Below are 22,950 nucleotides of genomic sequence, written 5' to 3' on the forward strand. Positions count from 1 at the left end.
CCTCCCCAAACTTCAGCTCTGAGCTGTTGGGAAGGTCAGAACCTATAAGCGAACTCCAGCCTAGAGGAAACGTTTCCAGAAAGGTTTTCAAATCCAACTATAACATCGTGCCATGGTTTCATTAGCATTAGAAAAGTTCCAGGATGGGGTTCTCTAGCACAGGGAGCCTGGGCAGTGGTACAGTTACATCACTGACCTCGGGCAAGTCTCCTAACCTCAGGCCAATCTAGTTTCTTCATCTGTAAAATGAAGCAAAAAGCCCTGACTGCTTCATAGTGTCCAATGAGATCATTCAAAAGCAACTTTTAAACATCATTATCGTTTATAAAAAGCAAATGTGAAAACGGAGCTAACCTCAGGTTGACTTCGCACAGCACTTCTAAATTCGCTTGAAAAAGCGCCAAGCCGGAGTTTGTCTCCTCCGCGGTTTGTCGGCAGATGCTTCCCTCTCACCTAGCGCCGCGGGCGGGGCTGGGAGCAGCAGCCCGGCGGTGCAGGGTAGTAGGGGTGGGAGGGAGGTGGTCCTGGGGTCCAGGGCGGAGATGCTGAGAACACTGGCCCCCTGACCTGACTCAGGGCTCTCTCGGCAGTACTCGCAGCCGGGGCCATCTGCGGGCGCACGGGGCGGGGAGCGGGTGCGGGCCACCGGCGGGAGGACGGGCGGGGCGGGCGGCCGCGACGCAGACTGGGCGGAGCCGCCCCCGCCCTCGCTCCCTCCGTCCCTCCTCCCGCCAGCCCCAGGCTCCGGGGGCCCGAGCCACGCGCTCTTTCTCCGACAGCTGCCTGAGGAGCCCAACGCGCCGTGCCGCGTCCTGCCCCGTCTGTCCTCGCGGGTCGCCGCGCTATGACCACCCAGCAAATAGTCCTCCAGGGTCCGGGACCATGGGGCTTCCGCCTCGTGGGGGGCAAGGACTTCGAGCAGCCTCTCGCCATTTCCCGGGTAAGAACAGCCTGGGACGCGCGGGGAGCGGCGTGCCCTGGAGGGCACCTAGGGAGGCTGGGGCCCCGCGGACGCTGTCGGAGACGGCGGGTTCGGGAGCCCGGGACGGAGCTGGGACGGCCGGGCATATCCAGGTGCACTGGGGTGCGCCGCGCGCTGAGCGCTTTCCGAGCACCTGGGCCCCGCCGCCCCTTCCCCAGCGCTGCGCTCCCGGGCGAGCCGGTCGATGGCCCGCGCGCACTTTCGGTGTCCACGAGAAACACTGGGGCTGTTTTCATTCTTTTGCCCCGGAAGCTCGGCCCGGCGTGTGGACGCGCTTTGTCAGCGGGCGAGGGGATGAGGGTCCCCGCAGACCCCGCCCGCTGGGAGGTAGCACTTCTCCGATCTTCCTAAGTCACAGAGTGGCGGAAAGCAGTAGGAACGACCTGGAAAGTGAGGTGGAGTGGGTAGGAAGTTTACTGGGGGCGAGTGGAATGAACTTTAAAAACAACCACCAAAACAACTAGTTTTCCATTCTTTGGACTTGATGCATGGCCACTCTCACCTCGCTCATGCCTTTTGGAGAAAAGGCGGGATTTTGGAAACAAACCCGAATAAACCCTCTTGGACATTCCCCTCCCCCAGCGAGAGGTGGCTGTGCCATATTTCGGCCTGGCATTTACGGATTATCAGCCTATCAGCCGTTTTCCCCCCAGGAATACTGGGGTGGGGTGGATTTCCACCTTGTGTGTGTGTGTGTGTGTGTCAGGGGTTGGCTGGTGCTTGAAAGCTTCTCAGAGGGTCCTCATCTCTTTGGAAGGGCTCAGGTTCAATCGCAGACCACCAGACCCATCACCCCCAAATAAAGCCCCACGGAGACCCAGACTCAGGGTTTGGAGAGCCAGGCTTTGGTCATCTAGTCTGGGCTAAAGGCAAGCTTTTTGTCCTACTGAGACTTGCCACATTCAATGCCTGAACCTAGAAGGGGGTCAATGCATATTTTTTGACTGAATGAAAAAAGCACTCCCTGGTGTTCACGTCTTACCTAAAGGCCTCGCATTCCATTCTTGGGTCCATCTGCTTGCTGAAGCTGACCTTAAACGTGCCTCCCCAGCCATGTGAACATCCCTCTTTTTACTTGGGGGAAGAGGAAGCTCCCTCTGGGTCCTTTTGACTTAAGTCTCAGCCTCCAGCAGCTGAAGGAGTGTGGTGGGAGGTGCAGGAGGAAAAGAATTGGGGGCCTCCTCTTGGCTTCTCTGCCATCCACAGTTATACCCACATTTCTTTCCATGGGGGCCTAGTGGAGTGAAGAGGTCTTCTCTGACCACCCCATCCCCAAAAGGGGCAGGTGCCTCCGTTCTTAGGCCCTGTCGTCCCACTGTTTTCCATCTGCTGACCTATGAAAACCTCTTGGATTATTTTTGCAGGTACATGCTGTCTTCATAGCCAGCAGCTGAATTCTCAAGTGTAGGAACTGTGCCTTCCTTTTATCTGGACCCCCGCCCCCAAGCCTGGCACAGAGCTGAACCTGGCCTAGCCCAGAAATCTTTGCAGGCTTATTAATAAATGCTTGTCCAGGGGAGGCACATTTAGACTTGGTTACCTCATAGTCCATTTGTCCTTGCTCTTTGTGTCTATAATTAACCTGTCAGCCCTCTCTACTTCTGAATTTATATGTGACATGAAACCTTTTTTAAGAAGTGGTGGATATATTGCCAATCTGTTAAAGGGCAATTACCACCTGTCATTTTAACTCCTTTAAAAAGTCTTAATACAAGTGGCACTGTGCAGGAATGATGCTCCGGGGTAGAAAATACAACATTGTAAATTCATTAGTTTGTGTCTTCGTATATTTTATTTATTAGCACAAGTTTACTGAGCATATGCCATATTCCAGAAACTGTGCGAATCCCTGGGGTCCCAGTCATGAGAGGACACAGTTCCATTTTCAAGGTGTTCATGGTCTGGTGAGGGAAGCGAATCTTTATAAGGCCCTTGGCAGGTGCTTTAACTGAAAAGTGAAAGTGACTCAGGAGGTGCCATTCTCATGCTGACAGTAATTTGCTTGTTTCTTCATCTCATTATTTCCACACTGAAAAAATGTAGGCCTCCTCCTGGGAATGGGAAAGTCACTGTCCTAAAGGGGCCGTGAAGTGGCTGTAGGAGAGCTGGTGCTGGTCTGGCTTCTGCTGCTTAACTTGAGCTGTACCTGAGGTGAGCCTCCTATTCTCTGAGGCTGCCTTCTTTCTCTCTCAGTAGCCACTGGCTGCGAGTTAAGGTATGTGAGAGTGCTCGTAAAAAGTGAACAGTAGTGAGGAGGGTCAGCGTTGATTGACAGAGTCATCTACACCTTCAGGTTGGTAGGTGTGCTACTGTTATCATCCTGGTCTGACACCATTTGCTACTATGGTCCTGTGTTTGTGGACTTTGAGTCTCCACACCAAAGCAAACCATGAACCATCAAATTAGGCTGGGAGAGGAGTGCCTTTTGTTTAAATAACTATGTTGGCTTTCTCTTGCATGAATTATTCTGGTATTGGCTCCAGTCTTTTGTTAAACTGGTAAAGCTTCTGAATATAACTCTGCAATCTTATGTACTGGAAATTGTTTTTTTCTTTTAACTTATTTTTTTATTGTGAAATAAAAAAGTCATAAAATATAAATGCGTAGCAAATGATTATAAAGCAAATACCTGTGTAATCACCACCTAGGTCAAGAAATAGAACATTGCCAACACCCCAGAAGCTCACTACACATAACCCTATCCTGACTTATAGTAATCACCTCCTTGTTTTTTCTTTATAGTTTTATCACCTAAGTATGCATTCTGAACACTGTAGCTTAACTTTGCCTGTTTCTGCACAGAATCAGACAAAATACATTTTTGTGTGTGTGTGAATAGCTGCTTTCACTCCTCAATATTTTCTTCTGTGTTATTGTGATAAACTTAAAATTTCCATCCAGATTTTCAAGTTTAAATGGACATAAACTAGCTTTCTTCCTTTTCCCACTTTCTCATGTAAGGCCCCGACCTTGGAGTCCCTGATGATCCAGCCACACATTTGCCACTGTCCCCTGAGATTTTTTTCTGTCGGTTTCTGCTCCAAATCCCCAGTCGTCTATCTCCTTGATTTTTTTTCCATGTCAATTTCTTATTTCCTCTAGTTGCTTTCAAGGGAAGCCTTCAGAGAATCCACACCCAGGCCCATATTGCTGCTCAGTTTATGTTGACTGTTTTTCTCTCCCAGCAACTGACAAAAGACAGGAAGGGGTAGGGCCAGAGATAAGGGGATGCTCTTGGTGGGAGGAGCTGCTCATTTGCCTCTTGAGTTCTGGGGAAGCCTTTGCTAAGAGCAGCATGGTGTTATGGTGAATGCTTGTGCCTTTTGCTCAAATATCCTAAAGGGTGCTTAGTAATAGATACGGGGTAGACAGAGGGTCTTTTCTGGTTTTTGAGATTATTTCCAGCCTCAAGTAGGTTTACATCACGTCCTTAAGGTCAAAAGAGCAGGCCTTGTCTGTCAGATTATGAAAAGCAGGAAACATTCATAAAGGCTCATTATGTATTAATGGCCTTGCTCTGCATGCCCTCATTCTGTGAAATTGATCACCTGGGAAATCTTAGCTACTCCAGCTGATCACAGCGGATCTAAAGAGAGAGGAGGAAGAGGATGAACCAAAGGGGATGAACAGCGTGTAAGTGAATGCTTGAGCCTACTGTCATGAAATTCACCAAGTCATGTTAGGAGCCCCTGACCAGATACCCTCCCCCTTCCCCAGCCTCCAGGATCCAACCTTGCTGGTTTGTCTTTGAGGAGGACAGGGGAGAAGAATGGCTTTAAGGTATTGCAGCCTGGCAGATGACTGAGAGGAGATTGCCATTTAACCATTGAGGTCACACTCTCCGTAGGCTGATCAGGACTGGGAAGAACACCAAAGAATTGCTCTTGTGCTGAGACCAGGCTCAAGCTGTCACATTCCCTAGGCCGTGCCTTGCCATTGCTCCATGGAGGAGAGGAAAGCCGGTATTCTTTGCCTTTTACAGAGGGTAGCTCAAGTGCCCATAGGTTAGGTAATTTGTTTGAATTTACATAATTTTTCATTGACTGAACTACTTAACTTCCTTGTAAAGGACAGGGTAGAGAATGGTTAAAAATGAGCAACAGTGGCTATGTCAGAAAATTAATTTTTTTTTTTTTTGAGGAAGATTAGCCGTGAGCTACCGTCTGTGCCCATCTTTCCCTATTTTGTATGTGGCATGCCTGCCACAGCATGGCTTGATAAGTGGTGCCTAGGTCTGTGTCTGGGATCCGAACCTGCGAATACCAGGCCGCCGAAGCGGAGCACATGAACTTAACTGCTACACCACTGGGCCGGCCCCAGAAAATTAATTTTTAAAGGATGGTTTGACTTCCAGTATGTCTCAGAGGAAAGCCTGGGGAAGCTGCCAGAACTCCTGTATGATGCCTGGTAAAGTGTCCAGGGAAGGGACTCAGGCTGAGCTCCAGTCCTGAATACCACACTGGGAGACCCTGGGCAAGTCACATACCTTCTCTGGGGTTCAGTTCTCTGTAAATATAAAATAAAATAGTAAACAAACAAGCAAACCAATGGTTTTGTACCCTTTGAATATGAGGGCCCACTTTTTTATTGTTGAAAAGTGTCCCAGCCTCTCATGGCATTAGTTGTACCTTCAACTATGAGTTGATTGAGCAAATGTATTATGAATTCAGAAATGTTTTCCGATGAATTTGTGTTGTGTTATTCATCTGTGAATATCTGTGTCCAGCTGACTCTTGTGTTATTCACAAGTGTGTCTGTTTCCACTTGAACAGTTTGTGTGAGAAATATTTTTTTGATTGGCTTGAGATAATGACCATAGTTAAAATGTATATAGGACTTTTTGTATGCCTTTAAGTGTTCTAAGTGCTTAATATTCTCTCAGTAATCCTTATAAGTATCTTGTGAGGTCGATACAGTTCAGATATCTATTTTACAGATGAGGAAATTGAGGCATGGAAACGTAAGTACTTTGCCCACGTCATACACTAGTGAGTGACAGAGCTTGAATTTGGCTGGGCAGTCTGACTCTTAAGCCCATGGCTTTAATCTCTATGTCATGATAATATTTTGATAGCAGCTAACATATTTTGAATGCCTACTCTGTGCTAGTGCACTTGTATTATCTTCTTCTGTCCTTCCCACAACCCGTGACACAGGGACACAGGACACACAGTCAATAAATTGCAAAGCAAGGATTTGAAGCCAGGCAGACTGACTCCCAGACGAGCTTTAACTACTATATTCTGCCTCATGATAAGCCGTAACTGTCAATATTTCATTGGTAATAATGTTATCCAGCACACAGCTCTGAGAAGTGCTAATGGTGGTGCAGGCATCAACATGAGGGGTAGGACCCTCCTGGGCTCCTCATTCCAGAGCCTCTTGTGCCCATAGGGTTGGCTGGGTGGTCTTCCAGCTGCTTTGCGGCCTCAGCCTGAGTGCTCCTGGAGCTCAGAGCATCCCACAGAGTAGCAGGTCCCCTCCCTGTTCCTCCTGAAAAGCCAGAAGCCATGGCCCCACCTGAGAGAATGAACAGTCCGGCTGTGGGATTCCCTGTCCAGGTGGACTGTGAAGAACAGAAGAACAGAGGAGTTGAAGGATTGGCCAGAGAAAAGCCTGTCTGGGTGGCTAGGAGGGGATTTGGGGGCAGTTTTAGTGGCAGGTGAAGATGACTGGGTAGTACACAGATCCACCTTCCCCAGCCGATGATGGGCCTGGAAAGTGGCTCCAAAACGAAATATATGCATGAAAACCTAAGACAAAAAATGTAATTTCTCTATGGCACTTAGCACCCTGTATGATTGTTGATATTATTGTTAGCCTCATTGTGGGTGAACTGGAATGCTCCTCCGTAACTGAGCTCTGTGGTGTACTTTCGTGTGTATTGTACACTGCCTTCTTGGTAAATGCCAGAAACATTAAAGATGATTTTCTGAAGAACACTCTGGTCTTGTAGGAGGCCAGGTTCTTGACCTAGGACTCAGGGCCTAATTTTTATAGGCATGGCTACTCATCAAATCAGACAATAAGGACATAGGTATGACATATATAAGATAAAGATGTCCAAAATGCAAACAGATAGATTAAATTCAGATGATGCAGCAACAGTTTACATCCATTTGTTTTTAGAAAAGTTTATTAAAAGTACTCATACTTCTAAAGCTGAACATACCCATACCCTATGACCCAACCGTTCTCCTACTTAAATACTCAATAGAAATGTGTCCATATGGGCACCAAAAGCCACGTCAAGAATTTTCACAGCAGCACTATTCACGATAGCCCCAAACTCAAAAGAATTAAAATGTCTAAAAACAGTAGAATGGATAAATAAATGGTGGTATAGATATATGATATAAAACACCACAGCAATGAGAGTGAAGGAACTATAGCTATGCACAATGACATGGATGAGACAGACAGATGGACAAACACACACACACACACACACAGACACACACACACACACGATGTTGAGGGAAAGAAGCCAGACATAAAACTGTAAGTGCTATGTGCTTCCAGTTATATAAAATTAATCAGGTAAAATTAATATATAGTGTTAGAAGACAGGATCATGGTAACCTTTGCTAGGAAGTGAGTAATGGGAAGGAGGCACAAGGGGGCTTCAGAAGTTCAGGTAGTGTTCTGTTTCTTTATCTGGGGCTGGTTCTGTGGGTGTGCTCTCTTTGTGAGATTCCATCCAGCCGTATACTTATCATTTGTGCTCTTTTCTATATGTGTCTTATACTTCAATAAAAAGTTTACATAGGACCCCTCATCCTTGTTATAAAAGATCAAATAATATAAAAATGTGGAAAGCATAAGGTAAAAGCCTTCCTCACATCTTTGCCTAATTTTACTTCCCAGAGGTAAACATTAACAGTTTGCTATGAAACTTTTCAGACTTTTTTCTATTCACAAGGTGTTTTAAAAATTAAATTACCATATCCTGGTGCACTATTCAGAAGTCAGTGCTTTGTACTTTCTGTCTTATTTTTACTGCAGCAAATCAAGAATTAAAGACATCTCGATATTGCGAGAAAATGCAGTTTCTATATCAGCCTGATCTGGGTTTAAACCCTGTGTCTTGTCCGTTTATTAGCTGTGTGTCCTTGGGCAGAGTTAACTCCTGAAACCTCAGTGCCCTCATTTGTACAGTGGGAATAATAGTACTTGTCTTCAAAGGTTGTGGTGAGGATTATGATTATATGTAGAGGGGCTGGCCCAGTGGCCTAGTGGTTAAGTTTGCGCTCTCTGCTTTGGTGGCCCAGGGTTTCGCTGGTTTGCATCCTGGGTGTGGACATGGCACTGCTCATCAGGCCATGCTGAGGCGGCGTCTCACATAGCACAACCAGAGGCACTCACAACTAGAATATGCAGCTATATGCTGGGGGGCTTTGGGGAGAAGAAAAAAAAAAGATTGGCAACAGATGTTAGCTCGGGTGCCAATCTTTAAACAAGCAAACAAAAGATGATATGTAGGGAAAGCCTAGCACTATGGCTAAATTGTAGGAGGGATAAGGGTACAGTGGTGCTATTAAAAAAATAATAATGGTAGCTAGTGTGTATTCAGTGCTTATTATGTGCCAGACATTATTCTAAACTCTTTACAAATATAATCTCATTTAATCCTTCCAACAACCTAATGAGGTTGATACTATTATAAATTTCATTTGAGGCATTGAGAATAACTTGCCCAAGGTTATGTGTTTGGTGAATGGTTAAGCTTTGGGTATGGGTGGTAGTTACTGGAGCTATTTAAAAGCACAAGGGGTTCATAGGGCCTTGTTTGGAGATTTTTGAGAGTCTCAGTGACTTCTTGATAAATTAGTCAGGCTCTTCTATTTGCTACTTGCTTTTTAATTGTATTCCTACCTGAGAAATGATGGTTGGTCTTTCAGACTAAGAGAGCAATAAGTCTCTTTCAAGTGTTGCACTTTAGCGTTAATAGCTTCCTTTTGCACCGATTGTGAGGTGAAGCTGGATTAAAGCATAACTCATCTACAAGTACCTGAATCCTACTTTATTTCCTCATTTCCTTGAAAAAATGGTTATAGACTAACCAAGAACATTTGGAAACGTTCTTGGGGTTTTCAGGCCATGCATAAGCTCATACAGCTTCTGTGGCTATAATGTGGCTTCAAATCTGTGCCATTGCCTGGACCCGCAAACAAATTGAGTCAGAAGTCTGACTAAGGAGAGTTCAAATTCCACATCTAAATGGCATACTGCAGGGCTGGGTCCTGCTTTTTCCTCCAGCTCAGAATCTTTTCAGTTTATATCTGAAATACTTTGACACAGGCATTAGTTCAACAGAAGTTGTCCTTAAAGGCACATGGCACTGAGATTGAACCTGAGATCCAAATTTCTTTATTCCAGTCTTGTTTTGTATAATGCTGAATTATAATTATCATTATTTATGCTATCTCCCCTACTTGTAAGAAGGACTTAAGGTGATTTACAACACCGAAACACTTTTCTGTTTAAAACACAAGAACACACATAATAAGATTTAACAAAAAATTAGAACATAGAAGAGAAAAGGGAGAGATGTGCCAGGACCTTTCAATCAGGTGGTTTCTGTAATTGCACACTACATTTAGCTGTGAGTTTTCTGGCCAAGGCAAAATAGAACCATGTTGAGTTATTTAGACATCTGCAGTGAAATTACTTGTACAGTACTCCATTTGCACAGCACCTTCAAGGTTGTTGACCAACATATGGGCTGTATTTTTTTGTTTTACTGTTTTGGTTAGAGAAATACTATGCAAAATGGACTTTTCTTTCAAGGGCCTTCTATGTATTTTAATGGGAGTGTATGCCCTTGAAGTTATTTCTGGAGGAGCTAAGCTTTTAGGGTCTAAATATTTTTTGTTTACCTGATGACTTAGCTTCATTTAAGGAGAGAGCTTTGGGCGAAAGGATAGTTAACATCCCCCTTGATGTTTCCAAACCTGATGAGCATCAGAATTTTTCTGGGAAGCTTTAAAAAACTATAGATTCCTGGGTCCCACATATGGACCCTCTTCAGTAGATCTGAAGTGTGGTGTAGAGATCTATTTATATTTTTAAAACTCGCATGGAATCTGATGACCAACCTGTTTGGGAACCATTGCCTCATCCTTGCAAATATCAGAGCTTTCCCCTGATCTGTTGGTGAGCTGGGTCAATGTCTGGCCTGAGGTTTAGATGCCAATTCCAAGGGGCAAGGTTAACAATGTTCTGTTAACATTCAGGAAATTGACCTGTATTCCTGTGCACAGGTGAAAGTCAGAGAACCTTCTGAATACAAACAATTTTTCCCTTAGGATGAAAAAAGCTCTGCATCAGAACTGTTTGAACTATTTGACAAGTATTTGGTTAAAATCCCCATGTCTGTCAGAAGGATGACAATACAATTTGTCATCTGGATAGACTGGAACACTGTTGAGAGTGAAATGGGATACTTTTGAAAATTAAGCTGGGAAAATAGGTTACTGTCTTGGGCAAACCAGGTTGCCTCATAATCCTAGTCCTAAAACATTTCTACATATGATTTTGCTTTACATAACTTTTTAAGTAAGCCAGTGGTCACAAATGCATTTACATGAAGGGGTCAGGAGGCAACATAAATGAGTTTTGACTTGAGGTTGAGGTAGGAAGAAAATTACAGTAATAGCTGAAAGAATGATGATAAATGGCAACTGGTACCAGGTTTCTGTGTTGGGGGCAATAGAGTGTAGTGGGGGTTATGGCTAAATGGAGAGTAGATGCCTCATCTAGACAGCTGGTGCTGATTGTTACTGTATGGGAATATAGCCAGATTTTCTGATGTTTCACAAGAAGCTGAGACTCGCGGTTTTGAGTGAAATTTACCAATATGTAAATATTGGTAAGTAATTTAAATAAAAAAAAATCGTGGGCTGGATTCATTTCATGGGCCTCCAGCTTTCAATCTTGAGCATAGGGAATTAAAGGAATCCCATCTAGCTGTCAATAGAACTTGTAATTTTAAGTGGAACTGCATTTTAAAAGGTCCGCTGGGGAAAGCAGCCTCAGAATGGCTGGCCTAGAAGCTGAATGGGTAACCCCTTGAACGGGGTCTGCTTCTTTGAGCTGTCGTTATGACAGTATCTGTCAAATAAAGTCACCTTAATCTCTGCAGAACTAAGGCCCAGTGGTTATTTCTTGGCAGTAACTGGACAGTCAAGTCAGATGCTATGTTTAAATTCCTTCGTTGTTCCCCATTGTTTTCCAGATAAAGTACGATCTTCTCAGAAGGAAAATACCAGGGCTCTTAGAACCTGATCTGTGTTTACATCTCCAGCCTCATCCTCTTCCTCTCGCTTCACTTCCTGTGTTTCATCTGTGCCAGTCCACATGCTGTTCCTGTAACTTGGCGTGTTCTCTCCTGCCTCCTGTAGTACTTTTGCATGGTTTTAAGCAATACCTCTTCCTGAGAGTCTTCCCTGATTCCACCTTTAGGCTCCCATTGCCTCTTTGCTTGCTTCTAGCACAGCACTCATCAGCTGTTGTACATGCCTGTCTCCCACAGGAGATTGTGAGCTCTTTGATGTCTGGCACCATCCTTTTCGCATCTGTATTTCACTGCCTTGGGTGGTTCTCACATTTCTTGAGCTCATAGTGTGCTCTGCCTGAATCATCTCATGTAATTTTCACAACAGCCCTCTAATGTCAGGACTGTTACCCCTGTTTTATAGATGAGAAGAGTGAGGCACACAGAGGTTTTAAATACCGCACCCAAGGACACTTAGCTTACAAGTGGCAGAGGTAGGACTTTAACTTTAGAAGCCACGTCTTAACCAACAATCTACACTGTCTTTCAGAATGTACTTAAGGAACGACTGGTGAATGAATGAATGAGAGGAGGGAGAGAATAGAAACTTGCTATTATCACAGAGGACAAAGGTTATCTTTTCATGTGTCATGGCCAGTGGGTAGGTATCCGGTTCCGTGTAATAGCAATATTTAGTTATTGAGATGTATGTTGAAGAAAGCAGGAGAGCTACATCATTATCCTATTGTGCACTTTTTAGAAGTAAAATTAAACTCTTCAAAACCTTCTTATGTGCTCAGGAGTCTGGCAGCAATGCTCATTAGGACCTTGCAGTATAGGGTGGACATGCTGGTTGGCCTCTGAGCAAATGTCTGCCTGGGGAGGCCAGAGGGTGAGGGAGATGTGAGTGAATTCTGCGTAAAATGGCAGGTTGTTCATTAGTGGAAATTGTTGTGCCTAAACTTGTTAATTCTCATGTAGCAAGAGTTGTGTGATCGAGTTGTGTAGTCTCTGAGGAAGAAAGCCTGAAGAGGGTTTTTGAGGATGACCATTGAACTAATGGGTCTTTGGAGGAGAGTATGGGATGTCTTTTTTAGAAATTGATGCTGACTCCATTATGAGCTAGCCCTGATGGAATTTGATGGTCAGGAAGAAATTAGAATAGACAGTGTGGTATAATGGGTTAAATGGATACACTCTGTGTAGCCCCACAGCCTGCCACTCACCAGCTGTGTAACCTCAGGCAAACTGCTTAGCCCTGTTCCTCCATTTCCTCACCTGCAATGATGCAAATAATGTTAGTTACTTGATAGCATCACATAAAGATTGGTAAATTCACCCTTGTGAAACACATACCCTGTGCTTGACATTTAATAAGCACTCCTTAACTGATGGCTATTGATATGATTGTGATGAATGGTTAGTGTGTAGTAAGGATGGACTCCACTGTTCAAGATGGGAATTAACCAGTGTTGGAGGCACAGGCCTCTCCTGAGGTCCTTTTCAGTTCTCTGTTATGATTTGGGTATTTTATAAGGCGTGGGGTTACTGGTCCCCAGCTCAGTACAGAGCAATGAAGATGCTTGTCCTGTGGCAGGGAGGCACCCAAGTGGTGGCAGGAGTTTGTGATACTCCACTTCCTTGTGTAGAAGGCCTCAGGAGATGGGTCTCCTTAGTTCTGGATTTCTCTTTGGCTCTGGTGGTTGGGTTTGGAGCCTCTGCATCTGGCATCGTGGTAAAGCAGAAAGGGAATGGAATTTGGAATGAGGGGATCTGGTTTCAAGTTCAGGCTCAAGCCTTGAGCTGTGTGAACTTGCATCAATCACAACTCCTCTGAGTCTTAATGTCCTCATCTGTATAGTCATCTGTTGGTGGTGAGGTCATCATTATTATTATCTCAAATAGGAGAGTGTATGTGAAAGGGCTTTGTAAAAGGCAAATTCCATAATTTGTTTAAATCCATTGGTTTTTTCTTTTCAGAAATAGCTCATAAAAGAATGTGAACTTAATCTGTTTATGTGTGACTCCATCCGATGATGGTGTCTTGTAACTTTCTGAGATTTCCTTTGGCTTTCCATCAGTTTGACTTAAAAAAAAAAACAGACCAAATGATAGGATGGCCAGGCTTTGATTACTCAGGCTCAGGGCTCTTAAGACTGGTTCTAGCTTGTCCAGGGCCTGTTGGGATGTACTTAGTAGAAATGCCTCTCCCTCAAGACAGTTTGAACTAAATGCTGGGAATTCCAGAGTTCTTAGCAGCCGAGCATATGAAAGTAAAATGAAACTTCTATTTTCATTTTCTCAGGCCGCCCCCAACCCCACCATCTTACCATTTTAGTTTTATGGGCAGTCACATTCCAGGATAGCGTTGTTGAGGGAAATGAATATTTGATTCCTTTTGAAAAAGTCATTTTTTAAAGGATAAAATGAAGTAGCATGATTACATATTTAACAACACTAGATATTTTAGACTCAGTCACTCATCGGACAAATATTTATTGAGCACCTTCTGTGTGCTAGTCACTGCTAGGCTCTGGGGATACCACGGCGCAAAAGGCAGAGAAAATTCTGCTCTCACACACCTTACTGTTTTGTAGGCTCTCAGACATTAATTTAAAAAAACCCACCAAATAGATTTACAAACCTAGTGTGACAAGTGCCATGAAGAAGTAGAAGAACAGAGTTTATTAAAAGGATGACAGGGGATCTAACTTAGATTGGAAATCAGGGAAGCCCTCTCAGAATAGTCATTTCAGCTGAGACCTGAAGGATGAGAAGGTAATCAGGCAGAGGTTACAGCTCTGAGGCTCTGAGGTAGGAAAGTAAGGAAGGCCCTTGAGCTAGAGCTTAGTGGGGGGATGGGGTGATGAGGGTGAGGAGGGAGGCATGGTCTTTAGGGACCTTGTTAATGATTTTGGGTTTTGTCCTAAGGGGACTGTGCTTTCACACTATTAAATTTAGTCGTGAAAATGGGTTTGATCAAGCTGCTCTCCCTGGAGATAGAGTTTACCAACTCGAAACCATTGCCAATCCTAAATAAAAGGATGCTTAGTGCCATTTTATAAATAGGGGAGTCTGTATTGTTCTTTAGAAAAAGCAAAATATACATGAAGTCACCCCAGATCAGTCTTTTTCAGGAAGACAGGCAGAAAATGAGAGGAATTTGTTTTTACTGCATATTCTTGGTGACTCAGAGGCTAACTCCGCAATGTTGACTGAATGCAGAGCAACCTACGCTTGCCTGTATAAAAGGTCTTTTCCCAGTAGCTGGATGAGAAGAAGGTCTGAACCTTGGATCAGGGGGCTTTCATTTTCTAAAGACCAGATCTCTGGTAAACAGATGATGGGAAAGCCAGAAAGGAAGGTTAGGAGGTCAAGATCTCTGTAGTGGTTTCCACATCCTGCTACATTCCAGGAGAGTTTTGCCTGATAAAGTCATAGCATGTCTGAACCAGAAGGGACCTCAAGGATCAAGTCTTCCCCCCCTTATTTTATGGGGTCAAGGTGCTGATGGGGGGCGTGGACCATGACAGCAGCATCACACCAGTCACCTCAGGAGGGTCAGTGTTTTCAATCTGGTGAGGGCTGACTGTGTACTGTGACTGCTGAAAACTGCATCAGATACAGGGCCTTAGGGCATAAGCCTTACGTCCTGGTTTGGTGCCTTGAAAGGTCTCTTATTTGTGGTTCAGCCTTAGGAGACATCCAGGTGTTCACTCGACCTTCCTTATTTGGCTCCCAGGGGTCAAGGGCCTTCTCCAAGGGGAGGCCAGAACCCTGTGGGCCCTGGAGTCTGGGTGTGTTACTGCCGCTCTGCTCCTGGGGGTCTTGGAATTCCCATCAAGGAGGGTCTTTAATGTCAAAGTCATGGACTAACCCTGAGATGATAGTAATATTTTTATCTACTTTGGTTTAGAAAATGCCTAATAGTAAAAAATTATTCTGAGGTTAGTACGACTTCAAAGTGAGTTTGTACTTTGTTCATCACAACAGCATCTGTTATTCACTTGAAAGATATTTGTTCACCTGTGTGTGAGCCATGATATTATTCGGTCCACATATAATGCTCAGTAGGCAGATGGATTTGAGAACCCAGTGCAGTAATCGACTGGCTTCCCTCAAGCAATGGTGGCCCATAAATTTGGAACCACTGGTTTAGATGTGTTAGCCTGCAGAAAACTAGCCACATGGAGTGGATGACCCTAATCACAGTCAGATTCTCGGGTCGGAGGAACTGAGCCAGTTTAAACCTATAGTGCCATATTTTAAAATATTCTTTATTGCTTTTTTTAATTACAAAAGGTATTCAAGCTCATTGTAAGAAACAAAAACATTACAGAAATGTTTAACTGAATAGTTTACTGTGTACTGTTGCAGTTTTTTCCTGTGTGTAAATAACACGTTAATTATTAAGACTTTTAATAGAAATAGGATGTTACTGTATGTAATGTTCTGTGTGTGTGTAATTGCCTTATTTTAACGAAGCAACAAGGTTCAGTGGTAAGAACATTGGGTCTGGTTCAGGGTTTGCGTTCTGGTTCTGTAATATGCTAGTTGGATGATTAGTAATAGTAATATACTGTTTAGGTAGTCCCAGGTAAGTCACAGATCTTTCTAAGCTTCAGTTTTCTGGTCTAAAATGGGGACTGATATTTGTGTTTCTTTCTCACAAGGTTGTAAGGATCCAATGAGATGGTATATAGAAAAGGAGTTTTTATAAACCATAATGTATTACATAAAAATATAAAGTATTGTTAATATTGAAACTTATGATTTCAACCCTCTTTGCTTTTTAATTGCTTTGATCCACATCAGTGAACAGTTAACCTGGTGGTAACTTACCCAGTGGTTTCCTTGGAGATGAATTGTAACTAGCCTATTCTTTCCTTTTGTCCAGGTCACTCCCGGGAGCAAGGCTGCTACAGCGAATTTATGTATTGGAGATGTAATCACAGCTATCGATGGGGAAAATACCAGCAATATGACACACTTGGAAGCTCAGAACAAAATCAAGGGCTGCACGGACAACATGACTCTCACGGTAACCAGGTAAGGCCCGTGGAAACGCTCATTTGTTTCTGATCAACCGGCAGCTGCTTGTGGGCAGAGACTGCCTCGCCTCTCTCAGAATCCCCTCCACCTGCCAGCTCAGTGCCATGTGTACTGTAGGCGGGCCAAAAGGCCTGTGAAATTGGAATTTCAGGTTGCTCATTTTCCTCTCTGCTTTTCACAGTGCTGCTTAGAGTGTGGGCAACTTTCTCTAAGTGATCTGCGTTTTCACTTGATCCGACACAACTAACCAAAATTTTGAGGAAGTGAAATCAGTTAAATATTGTCAGGTATAATGAAATGAAAATTTCTTCCTGGAAATCATTGCGAATCTACTTAGAGTGTTGCTACCACCACACTGCACGGAGTGGTGTCTACTGCCCCAGGAGATTACAGTAACAGAGGAAGATGTCAATACCTTAGACAAAATGCTGAGTGGAAGTTTAAGTACGCTGCAAGAGAGGAGAGCTGAATGTTCTCAACAGGTTGATGAGTGAGGAGAGCGCATTGGGAGTTGTAATTGGGGTAGAATGCCCATTCTTATTCTGTTTAGTCTTGGAAGGAGTCCTGCAAGGACATGATTTTAGGAGTGATTTGGTGGAACCTTTACTACCTCCCTGTTTCTTGTTGGATTCAGTGCACATTTTTCAGTCTCATCTGCTGTTAACTTGTTTTTAATGTCTCATTACCCTTAGCTGCCACAGCTTTTCATCGTGAACCGTTTGCACAGGTTCTCATATGTGAAATAGGTTTTTCACTTCTATCTTGTGCTACAGGACTAGCTGGAGGACCACGTGTGGGGCAGGGTGTCAAAATATTTTGTACCTTTCAGAGCCCTATCCCCATGGGAGGTACACCATTTTGTTCCTACCCCCTCAAAAGCACATTTACCCCTCATTCTCATCTCCATTTCTATCTCAGTTCAAATCCTCTCCTTCAAGCCCTCTTCGAGACATTCATTCATTGATTTTTGATTCATTTAGTGACAAATTCAACAGATATGTCTTGTATATATATCTGGCACTCTGCTAGGCACTCTGACAATACAAGGATAAGTACAAATATTCTCTACCTATAAGAGAGGAAAAGCTACACTAATGAAAACTGAGACTAGACTGAGATTGTTGCTGTGTGATCAGTACAAAGAAATGCTTTACATGCTCAAGAAAGGAGGCATCACTTTTATTTGGGCCAGACAAGCTTCAAGAATAAGTTGGTTATCTGGTCTGGATGGAGAACCCTGGGAGCGGCAGGAGAAGCTTGTTCTGTCCCCAGCAGAGGTGGGGCAGCATGAAGCATGCTCAGGAGCATGGAGGAGGCCACTGTGGCTGGGGGTCAGCAACACAGAGTGTGGTGAGGGAGGATGAAGCTGGAAGAAGTCCAAGCAGCTTGGGAAGCCCCTCAGGACTGAGCGTGGGCAGCCATCGGACATGATGTCACCAGATTAGTACTTTTGAAAGATCAGTCTGGTGGCAAAATGGAGGGGAAGGCGAGTGGCAGAGTGCTAGTTCAGAGGCTAGTAGTCAGGCAGTAGGGGGTATTTTCCACTTTGTTTTCACTATGTATTATTTGGCATGAGTGAAACAACAGCTTTGTCAATCTGTTGCAGATCTGAACATAAAATCTGGTCTCCTTTGGTGACAGAAGAAGGGAAACGTCACCCATACAAGATGAATTTAGCCTCTGAACCCCAGGTAAGTACTTGTTCACCCTTGTCACTCGTCTCACCACCCAGCTTCTCCGCTTTTGACAGACAGGTCAGCATGCTCCCGTTTTTCCTGCCCTGGAGGCCTGGGGATAAGATGGGAAGGAGAGCCCTCCACTGTCACTGCTGGGACCTGGCTCTTGTTCGGTTCTTCCCGTAAGGAAACTGCGGGAGGAAAGGGCTGGAAAACCCCAAGGCAGTGACACCATGGCCCAGGCTGAAAGCGAGGGGTAGGAAGGCCGTACGGGAAGAGGGTGGAAGCCTTCCTGTGCAGAATAGAGTGGCAGGACCATGTAGGATAAAGGAGCTGACTCAGGTTAGTCTGGATTTCACATACACATCAGTCATGCCAAGGATGAAAATCAGTGTAGGTCCCGAGGCCTAGAGCTTAAAAGAAATAAGGCAAAATTTCATAGTAAACCCTGCTTCTCCTCCCTGTATTCCACTGTCCGGTTTCCATGAGCCTTAGGGTGGAAATCTTTATTGTTGTTACAGTGAGACTTCTAGTGAGACATTAAAATTACTAAGTAAAGTGGTAAATTTATACTGAAAAATGCAGTAGGGAGTCACTGCATAATTTGTTGGCCAAAGAGAATTTCCTGGGACAATAGACTGTCCTAAGATCCCGTATTTGTAGATAAATCTCAGTACTTACGTTATAGGTGATTTTATTTCTTTCTTCCTTAACTGCGTATTCTAAATAATCTACAATGAATGCATTATTCAAAAGAATGGTATTCTTTTGAAAGGCTGTTTACAACATATTTGTAAAATTTCTCATGCCTGACGTGCTACTTTTCACAAAGTATGTGTCTGTTGGATAAATTAATGAGTTATTAATAAGTAATAGTAAATTGATGGCTTTTAAAAACTTGTTTTAGACTGGTTTGTGATTGTTACACGTTTAATCCCACTTGAAGATTTGAACTTTAATTTTCTTTTGTAAATTTGGGACATTGTTTAGTTTTTATGGTGCACGGAATTATAGTCAAAAGATAACATATGGCTAGCTATCTTTTATACATGAAACAGAAACTCGTATAAAATTGAACTCACTTGGTACATTAGTGTGAGTCAATTGAGTGGTTGTATGTGTCATATTTTCCTCAAGTGGCTTCCATTAAAATTTCAGAAATGTAGTCACACAAAATTTTTTCCATTAATGTAATAAAAATCATACTTAAGAGTTTTAAGAGTCACAATAAGGATCATTTTGCATCTACCGTTTCAAATAACTAAAATGAACGTATTATTCTATACAGCTCCTGTAAGGAAAGTTCATAAAATGGCACTCAGTCTATAAGCTGGCAGTTGTGCAAAATAATTTAAAACATGCCACAGTTAATTCCAATTTCCCAGGGAGTTCTCAGCTGCTTCACTAAATTTACTATAAATATTAAGTTTTAATGTGTTAAGTTCTCATATATTTTATAATGCATAAGGAATGGTTTTGTTTTAATTTGGCCTGTCTAAAATCTTAATTTTCACTTAAATAAGGTAGTACTTAAATTTTAGTAATACCTTTTATATGTATTATACTTGACTTGTCATCTTAAGCATATAATCTGGTTACCTGTGTTACTATTTTGAAGGTAGTTCTTTTCAGATTAAAAGAAATTCTCAAATACATTAACATCTAACTTGAGTATGTTTTCCTTTTGATTCCTGTAACTCTTTGTTCCTATGAAAAACTTCCCACCTCCCATTTTCCCAAAATCTTCCACTTCCAGTCATTCTAAAATAGAGGAATGAGTAACAGCAGAGTTCATCCATAATTAAAAAATCTGTTAGGTCATGTAAAACCAACCAACACCCCAGCTTATCTGAGGTCAGAGTAGTTACACACCTAGTTTATACTTCCTCATTATTGCGTTTCCTTGGAGACTGATAAATAACAAAGCCCAAACAATTACATCATCCCTTCCAAAGGCAAGCCCTGAATTAACTGCCTGACTTCTGGAAAGACCAGTTTTCACATGGGTTACAGATAGTCCTTTTATGTACAAAATGGATATGTTCTTGGAAGATTCTCTATACAGTGAAAATCAGAATTTCCAACCTGAAGTTTTTACTGACTTCTGTTCTAATTGAAAACATGTTTCAATGGAGGGAGAAAGGAATGGACACTGGTCAAAAGTCTGCTTTGTGCTAGGCACTGTGATGGGCACACTAATACTTCACACCAAGTCCTTGTGAAAGAGGATTTATTGACTTCATTTTCAGGATGAGAAATGGGCTCAGAGAAGTATGACTTGCCCAAAGCCAAACAGGAATCGAAAAGGCAAAATTGAGCCAACACAGAAAAATAAGGGCTCTTCCCTGGTGCTCAGTGTCTCATGCTGCTCCTAGGAATTGCTATGGAGAAGGAGAGAGGAGGTAGGAATTGCCATCCTGGCTGCAGCTGTGTGTCTGTCTCGCAGTGCTGTGGTGGAGCCACTGACATGGGCCAAAGTCCCAGGCTGCCCATCTGCAAGTCTTCTGCCATTAATAACCACGTATTATTCCCTGGGATAGCTGTGCCATAAAATTTACTTAACCGTGCTTTGATTATTGCTAAAGTTGTTTTCTTAATTGATTATGCTTCTCTTTTTGTAAATGATCTGTGTGTACTTAGCTTCTGTCCACTGTGGACAAAGTCAACTCAACATAATTTATGCGTTAAAACCTCTCTGATTCTGACTTATGGAAGAGGAAGTCTATCTGAATAGAGAAAAAGAAATCTTAATCATAAAAGTATTGTCATGCTGTCTTTTAAGTCAGTGCACAGTGAGTTAAGCTGTTACTTTTCGTCATGATATTTTCTAAGAAAACACAGAAGACTTGAAGCTTTAGGGAAAAAAGAGAAAAATGAAAGAGCGCCAGAGGACAGGACCTCTTTTGAGGGAAGTTGTTGGGGGGTCTAAGTGTTGTGAAAGAGACCAGGGTTCAGGAAGATTTCTGGGGAACCCAAAAAATATGACACACATTGAGTTTAATAGGCTGCACAAAGCATGTTGTCACCTAGGAACCATGATCCAGAACAGGCATGCAGAAAGCACTTTGCTAACTGAGTCATCAAAAAAGCTGTGATTTTTTTTTTTTTTAAAAGAATTGTTAGTTTGAAAAGGATTTTAGGTATTTACAAAGCTCTGAGGTGTTGTAGCTGTAGTAATTATCCACAGACTCCTGGCAGCTGGTGTAGGGGTGGAGGGTGCTTTCTCAAATTACAGAAAGGCGGGAAATGAGCACAGGAGTAACTCAAGTCCTTTCCTGCAGCTGCCCTGGGCACCACCCCATAACAGGTACCCCCCAGCCTTCCATCTCATTAGCTTTGTCCTTCTCCAATAAGAAACAGCACATCCTGAATTCCCTTTAGCCCCCTTCTGCTGGAGCACTGAGGCCATCTGTGCCTCGTCAGCACCTGCTTCACCCGGTGACACCAGAGCCCTCTTATCATGTTTGTTTAACCCACTCGGGTCTGGGGAATTCATCTCCACCTTTATCATCTCCTGCTTTGCACTGACCAAAGTGACTGCCTGTTCTCCTCCCGGTACCTTAATCCCTCCAGAATGTGCCCTGAAAGGGTGTTTCAGCTTCAACTTGGAACCTAACAGCCCAAGGCATCTAGGGGTGTCCTGCCCAGGCATACTCAGCAGGAGATCAGGCTTTACCAGGCCTCAGGGAAGAATCAGAAAGCAGAGCTGGCATGTGAACCTGCACGTTCGTCCATTTCGTGAGACTTCTCTGGTCGTTGCCCTGTGTCTAGTGGGTATGTCGGAGCCCGGCAGCTCAAGTTTGGCATTGAACCAGGGCCATTGTAGCTCGTTGAACACCTCTCTCCTTGGCACTCAGCCTGCACTGTCCCTCAAGGGGTGCACGTTGGATGCCCCCTTGACTTTTCCTCTGATCTCTGCCTGCAGGAGGTTCTGCACATAGGAAGTGCCCACAACCGGAGTGCCATGCCCTTTACTGCCTCACCTGCCTCCAGCTCTGCCCCCAGGGTCATCACAAACCAGTACAACAACCCTGCTGGCCTCTACTCCTCTGAAAACATCTCCAATTTCAACAACCTCTTGGAATCAAAGACTGCAGCCAGTGGGCAGGAGACAAATGGCAGAGCGTAAGTAGGCCCATGAATTCTCTGTGCCAGTCCTGGAAGAGGCTTTTCAACCACCACCGGGTCCATCCAGGCATGTGGGAGAAAGTTCGGCCACTAGCCAAGGGAGAAAAATGTCTGCTTTAGCACGGCACTTTCTGCATTCATTTCCCTCATCTCTAAAGAGGGGGTAATACCACCTGCCATGTAGAGTTGTTGTAGAAAGGAGAAGTGATGTGTAAAATGCCTGGTACTGTGTCTGGCACAAATTAATCAATTATTCACTGAGACCCATGTTATTATTGTCCTGATTTCTGTGATCATTGTCATCTTCTAAGTGACTGTTTCCTTCCTTGACGGCCCTGCTGCTTCCTGAGAAATTCTTCAGTATTTATAGTTGGGGATTTCTGCTTGTGTTCACTATCTTATCTGAGCCAGAGGCAGGTACTTCATGATGCAGTTTTTGGTGAAGAAGTGTTTGCTTTTTCCCCCAGAGTAGTCCAGCGGAAATAACAGAGAGAGGAGAAGTCCATGAGGATATGAGTGTGTGTCCATCGGAACAGGTTCTGATCTGGAGAGGCAGAGGTGGAGGCAGAGGCAGAGGTGGGCTTGCCCAGGGGAGGGGAAGGGCTGCAGGTGGACAGGATAGAGAGGCCTAAGGAAGCATGTTGCTCAGGACTAGGGAAGCCTGTCCCCTCCTGTCATCAACCCTTTGGCCACAGCTGCCTCTAAGTCTTTATCCAAAGTGTCCTCCAGATCTTCCCAGCAGAGGGGACCCAGTGTCTGCTCCATCCCAAACTCTTTGAAGATGAATCCAGAAACACTGGCAATACCAGCAGCCTGTGGCAAAGAACTGGGTTTGA

At 43.9% G+C, this 22,950-nt stretch overlaps 1 protein-coding gene across 1 annotated transcript in view; it reads left to right on the top strand.

Moving 5' to 3' along the window:
• Window positions 1–677: 677 nt before the first annotated feature.
• PDLIM1 (PDZ and LIM domain 1) overlaps window positions 678–22,950 on the top strand; it is a 42,450-nt gene continuing 20,177 nt past the window's right edge. Inside the window, exons 1-4 of the mRNA XM_014858440.3 lie at window positions 678–940; window positions 16,156–16,307; window positions 17,917–18,001; window positions 21,912–22,111. Of these exons, the coding sequence (XP_014713926.1) occupies window positions 845–940; window positions 16,156–16,307; window positions 17,917–18,001; window positions 21,912–22,111 (533 nt within the window). The 5' untranslated portion in view covers window positions 678–844. The remainder of the gene's footprint in view (window positions 941–16,155; window positions 16,308–17,916; window positions 18,002–21,911; window positions 22,112–22,950) is intronic.

The sequence above is a fragment of the Equus asinus genome, chromosome 2 (genome assembly GCF_041296235.1).
Source record: "Equus asinus isolate D_3611 breed Donkey chromosome 2, EquAss-T2T_v2, whole genome shotgun sequence".
Classification (NCBI taxonomy): domain Eukaryota; kingdom Metazoa; phylum Chordata; class Mammalia; order Perissodactyla; family Equidae; genus Equus; species Equus asinus.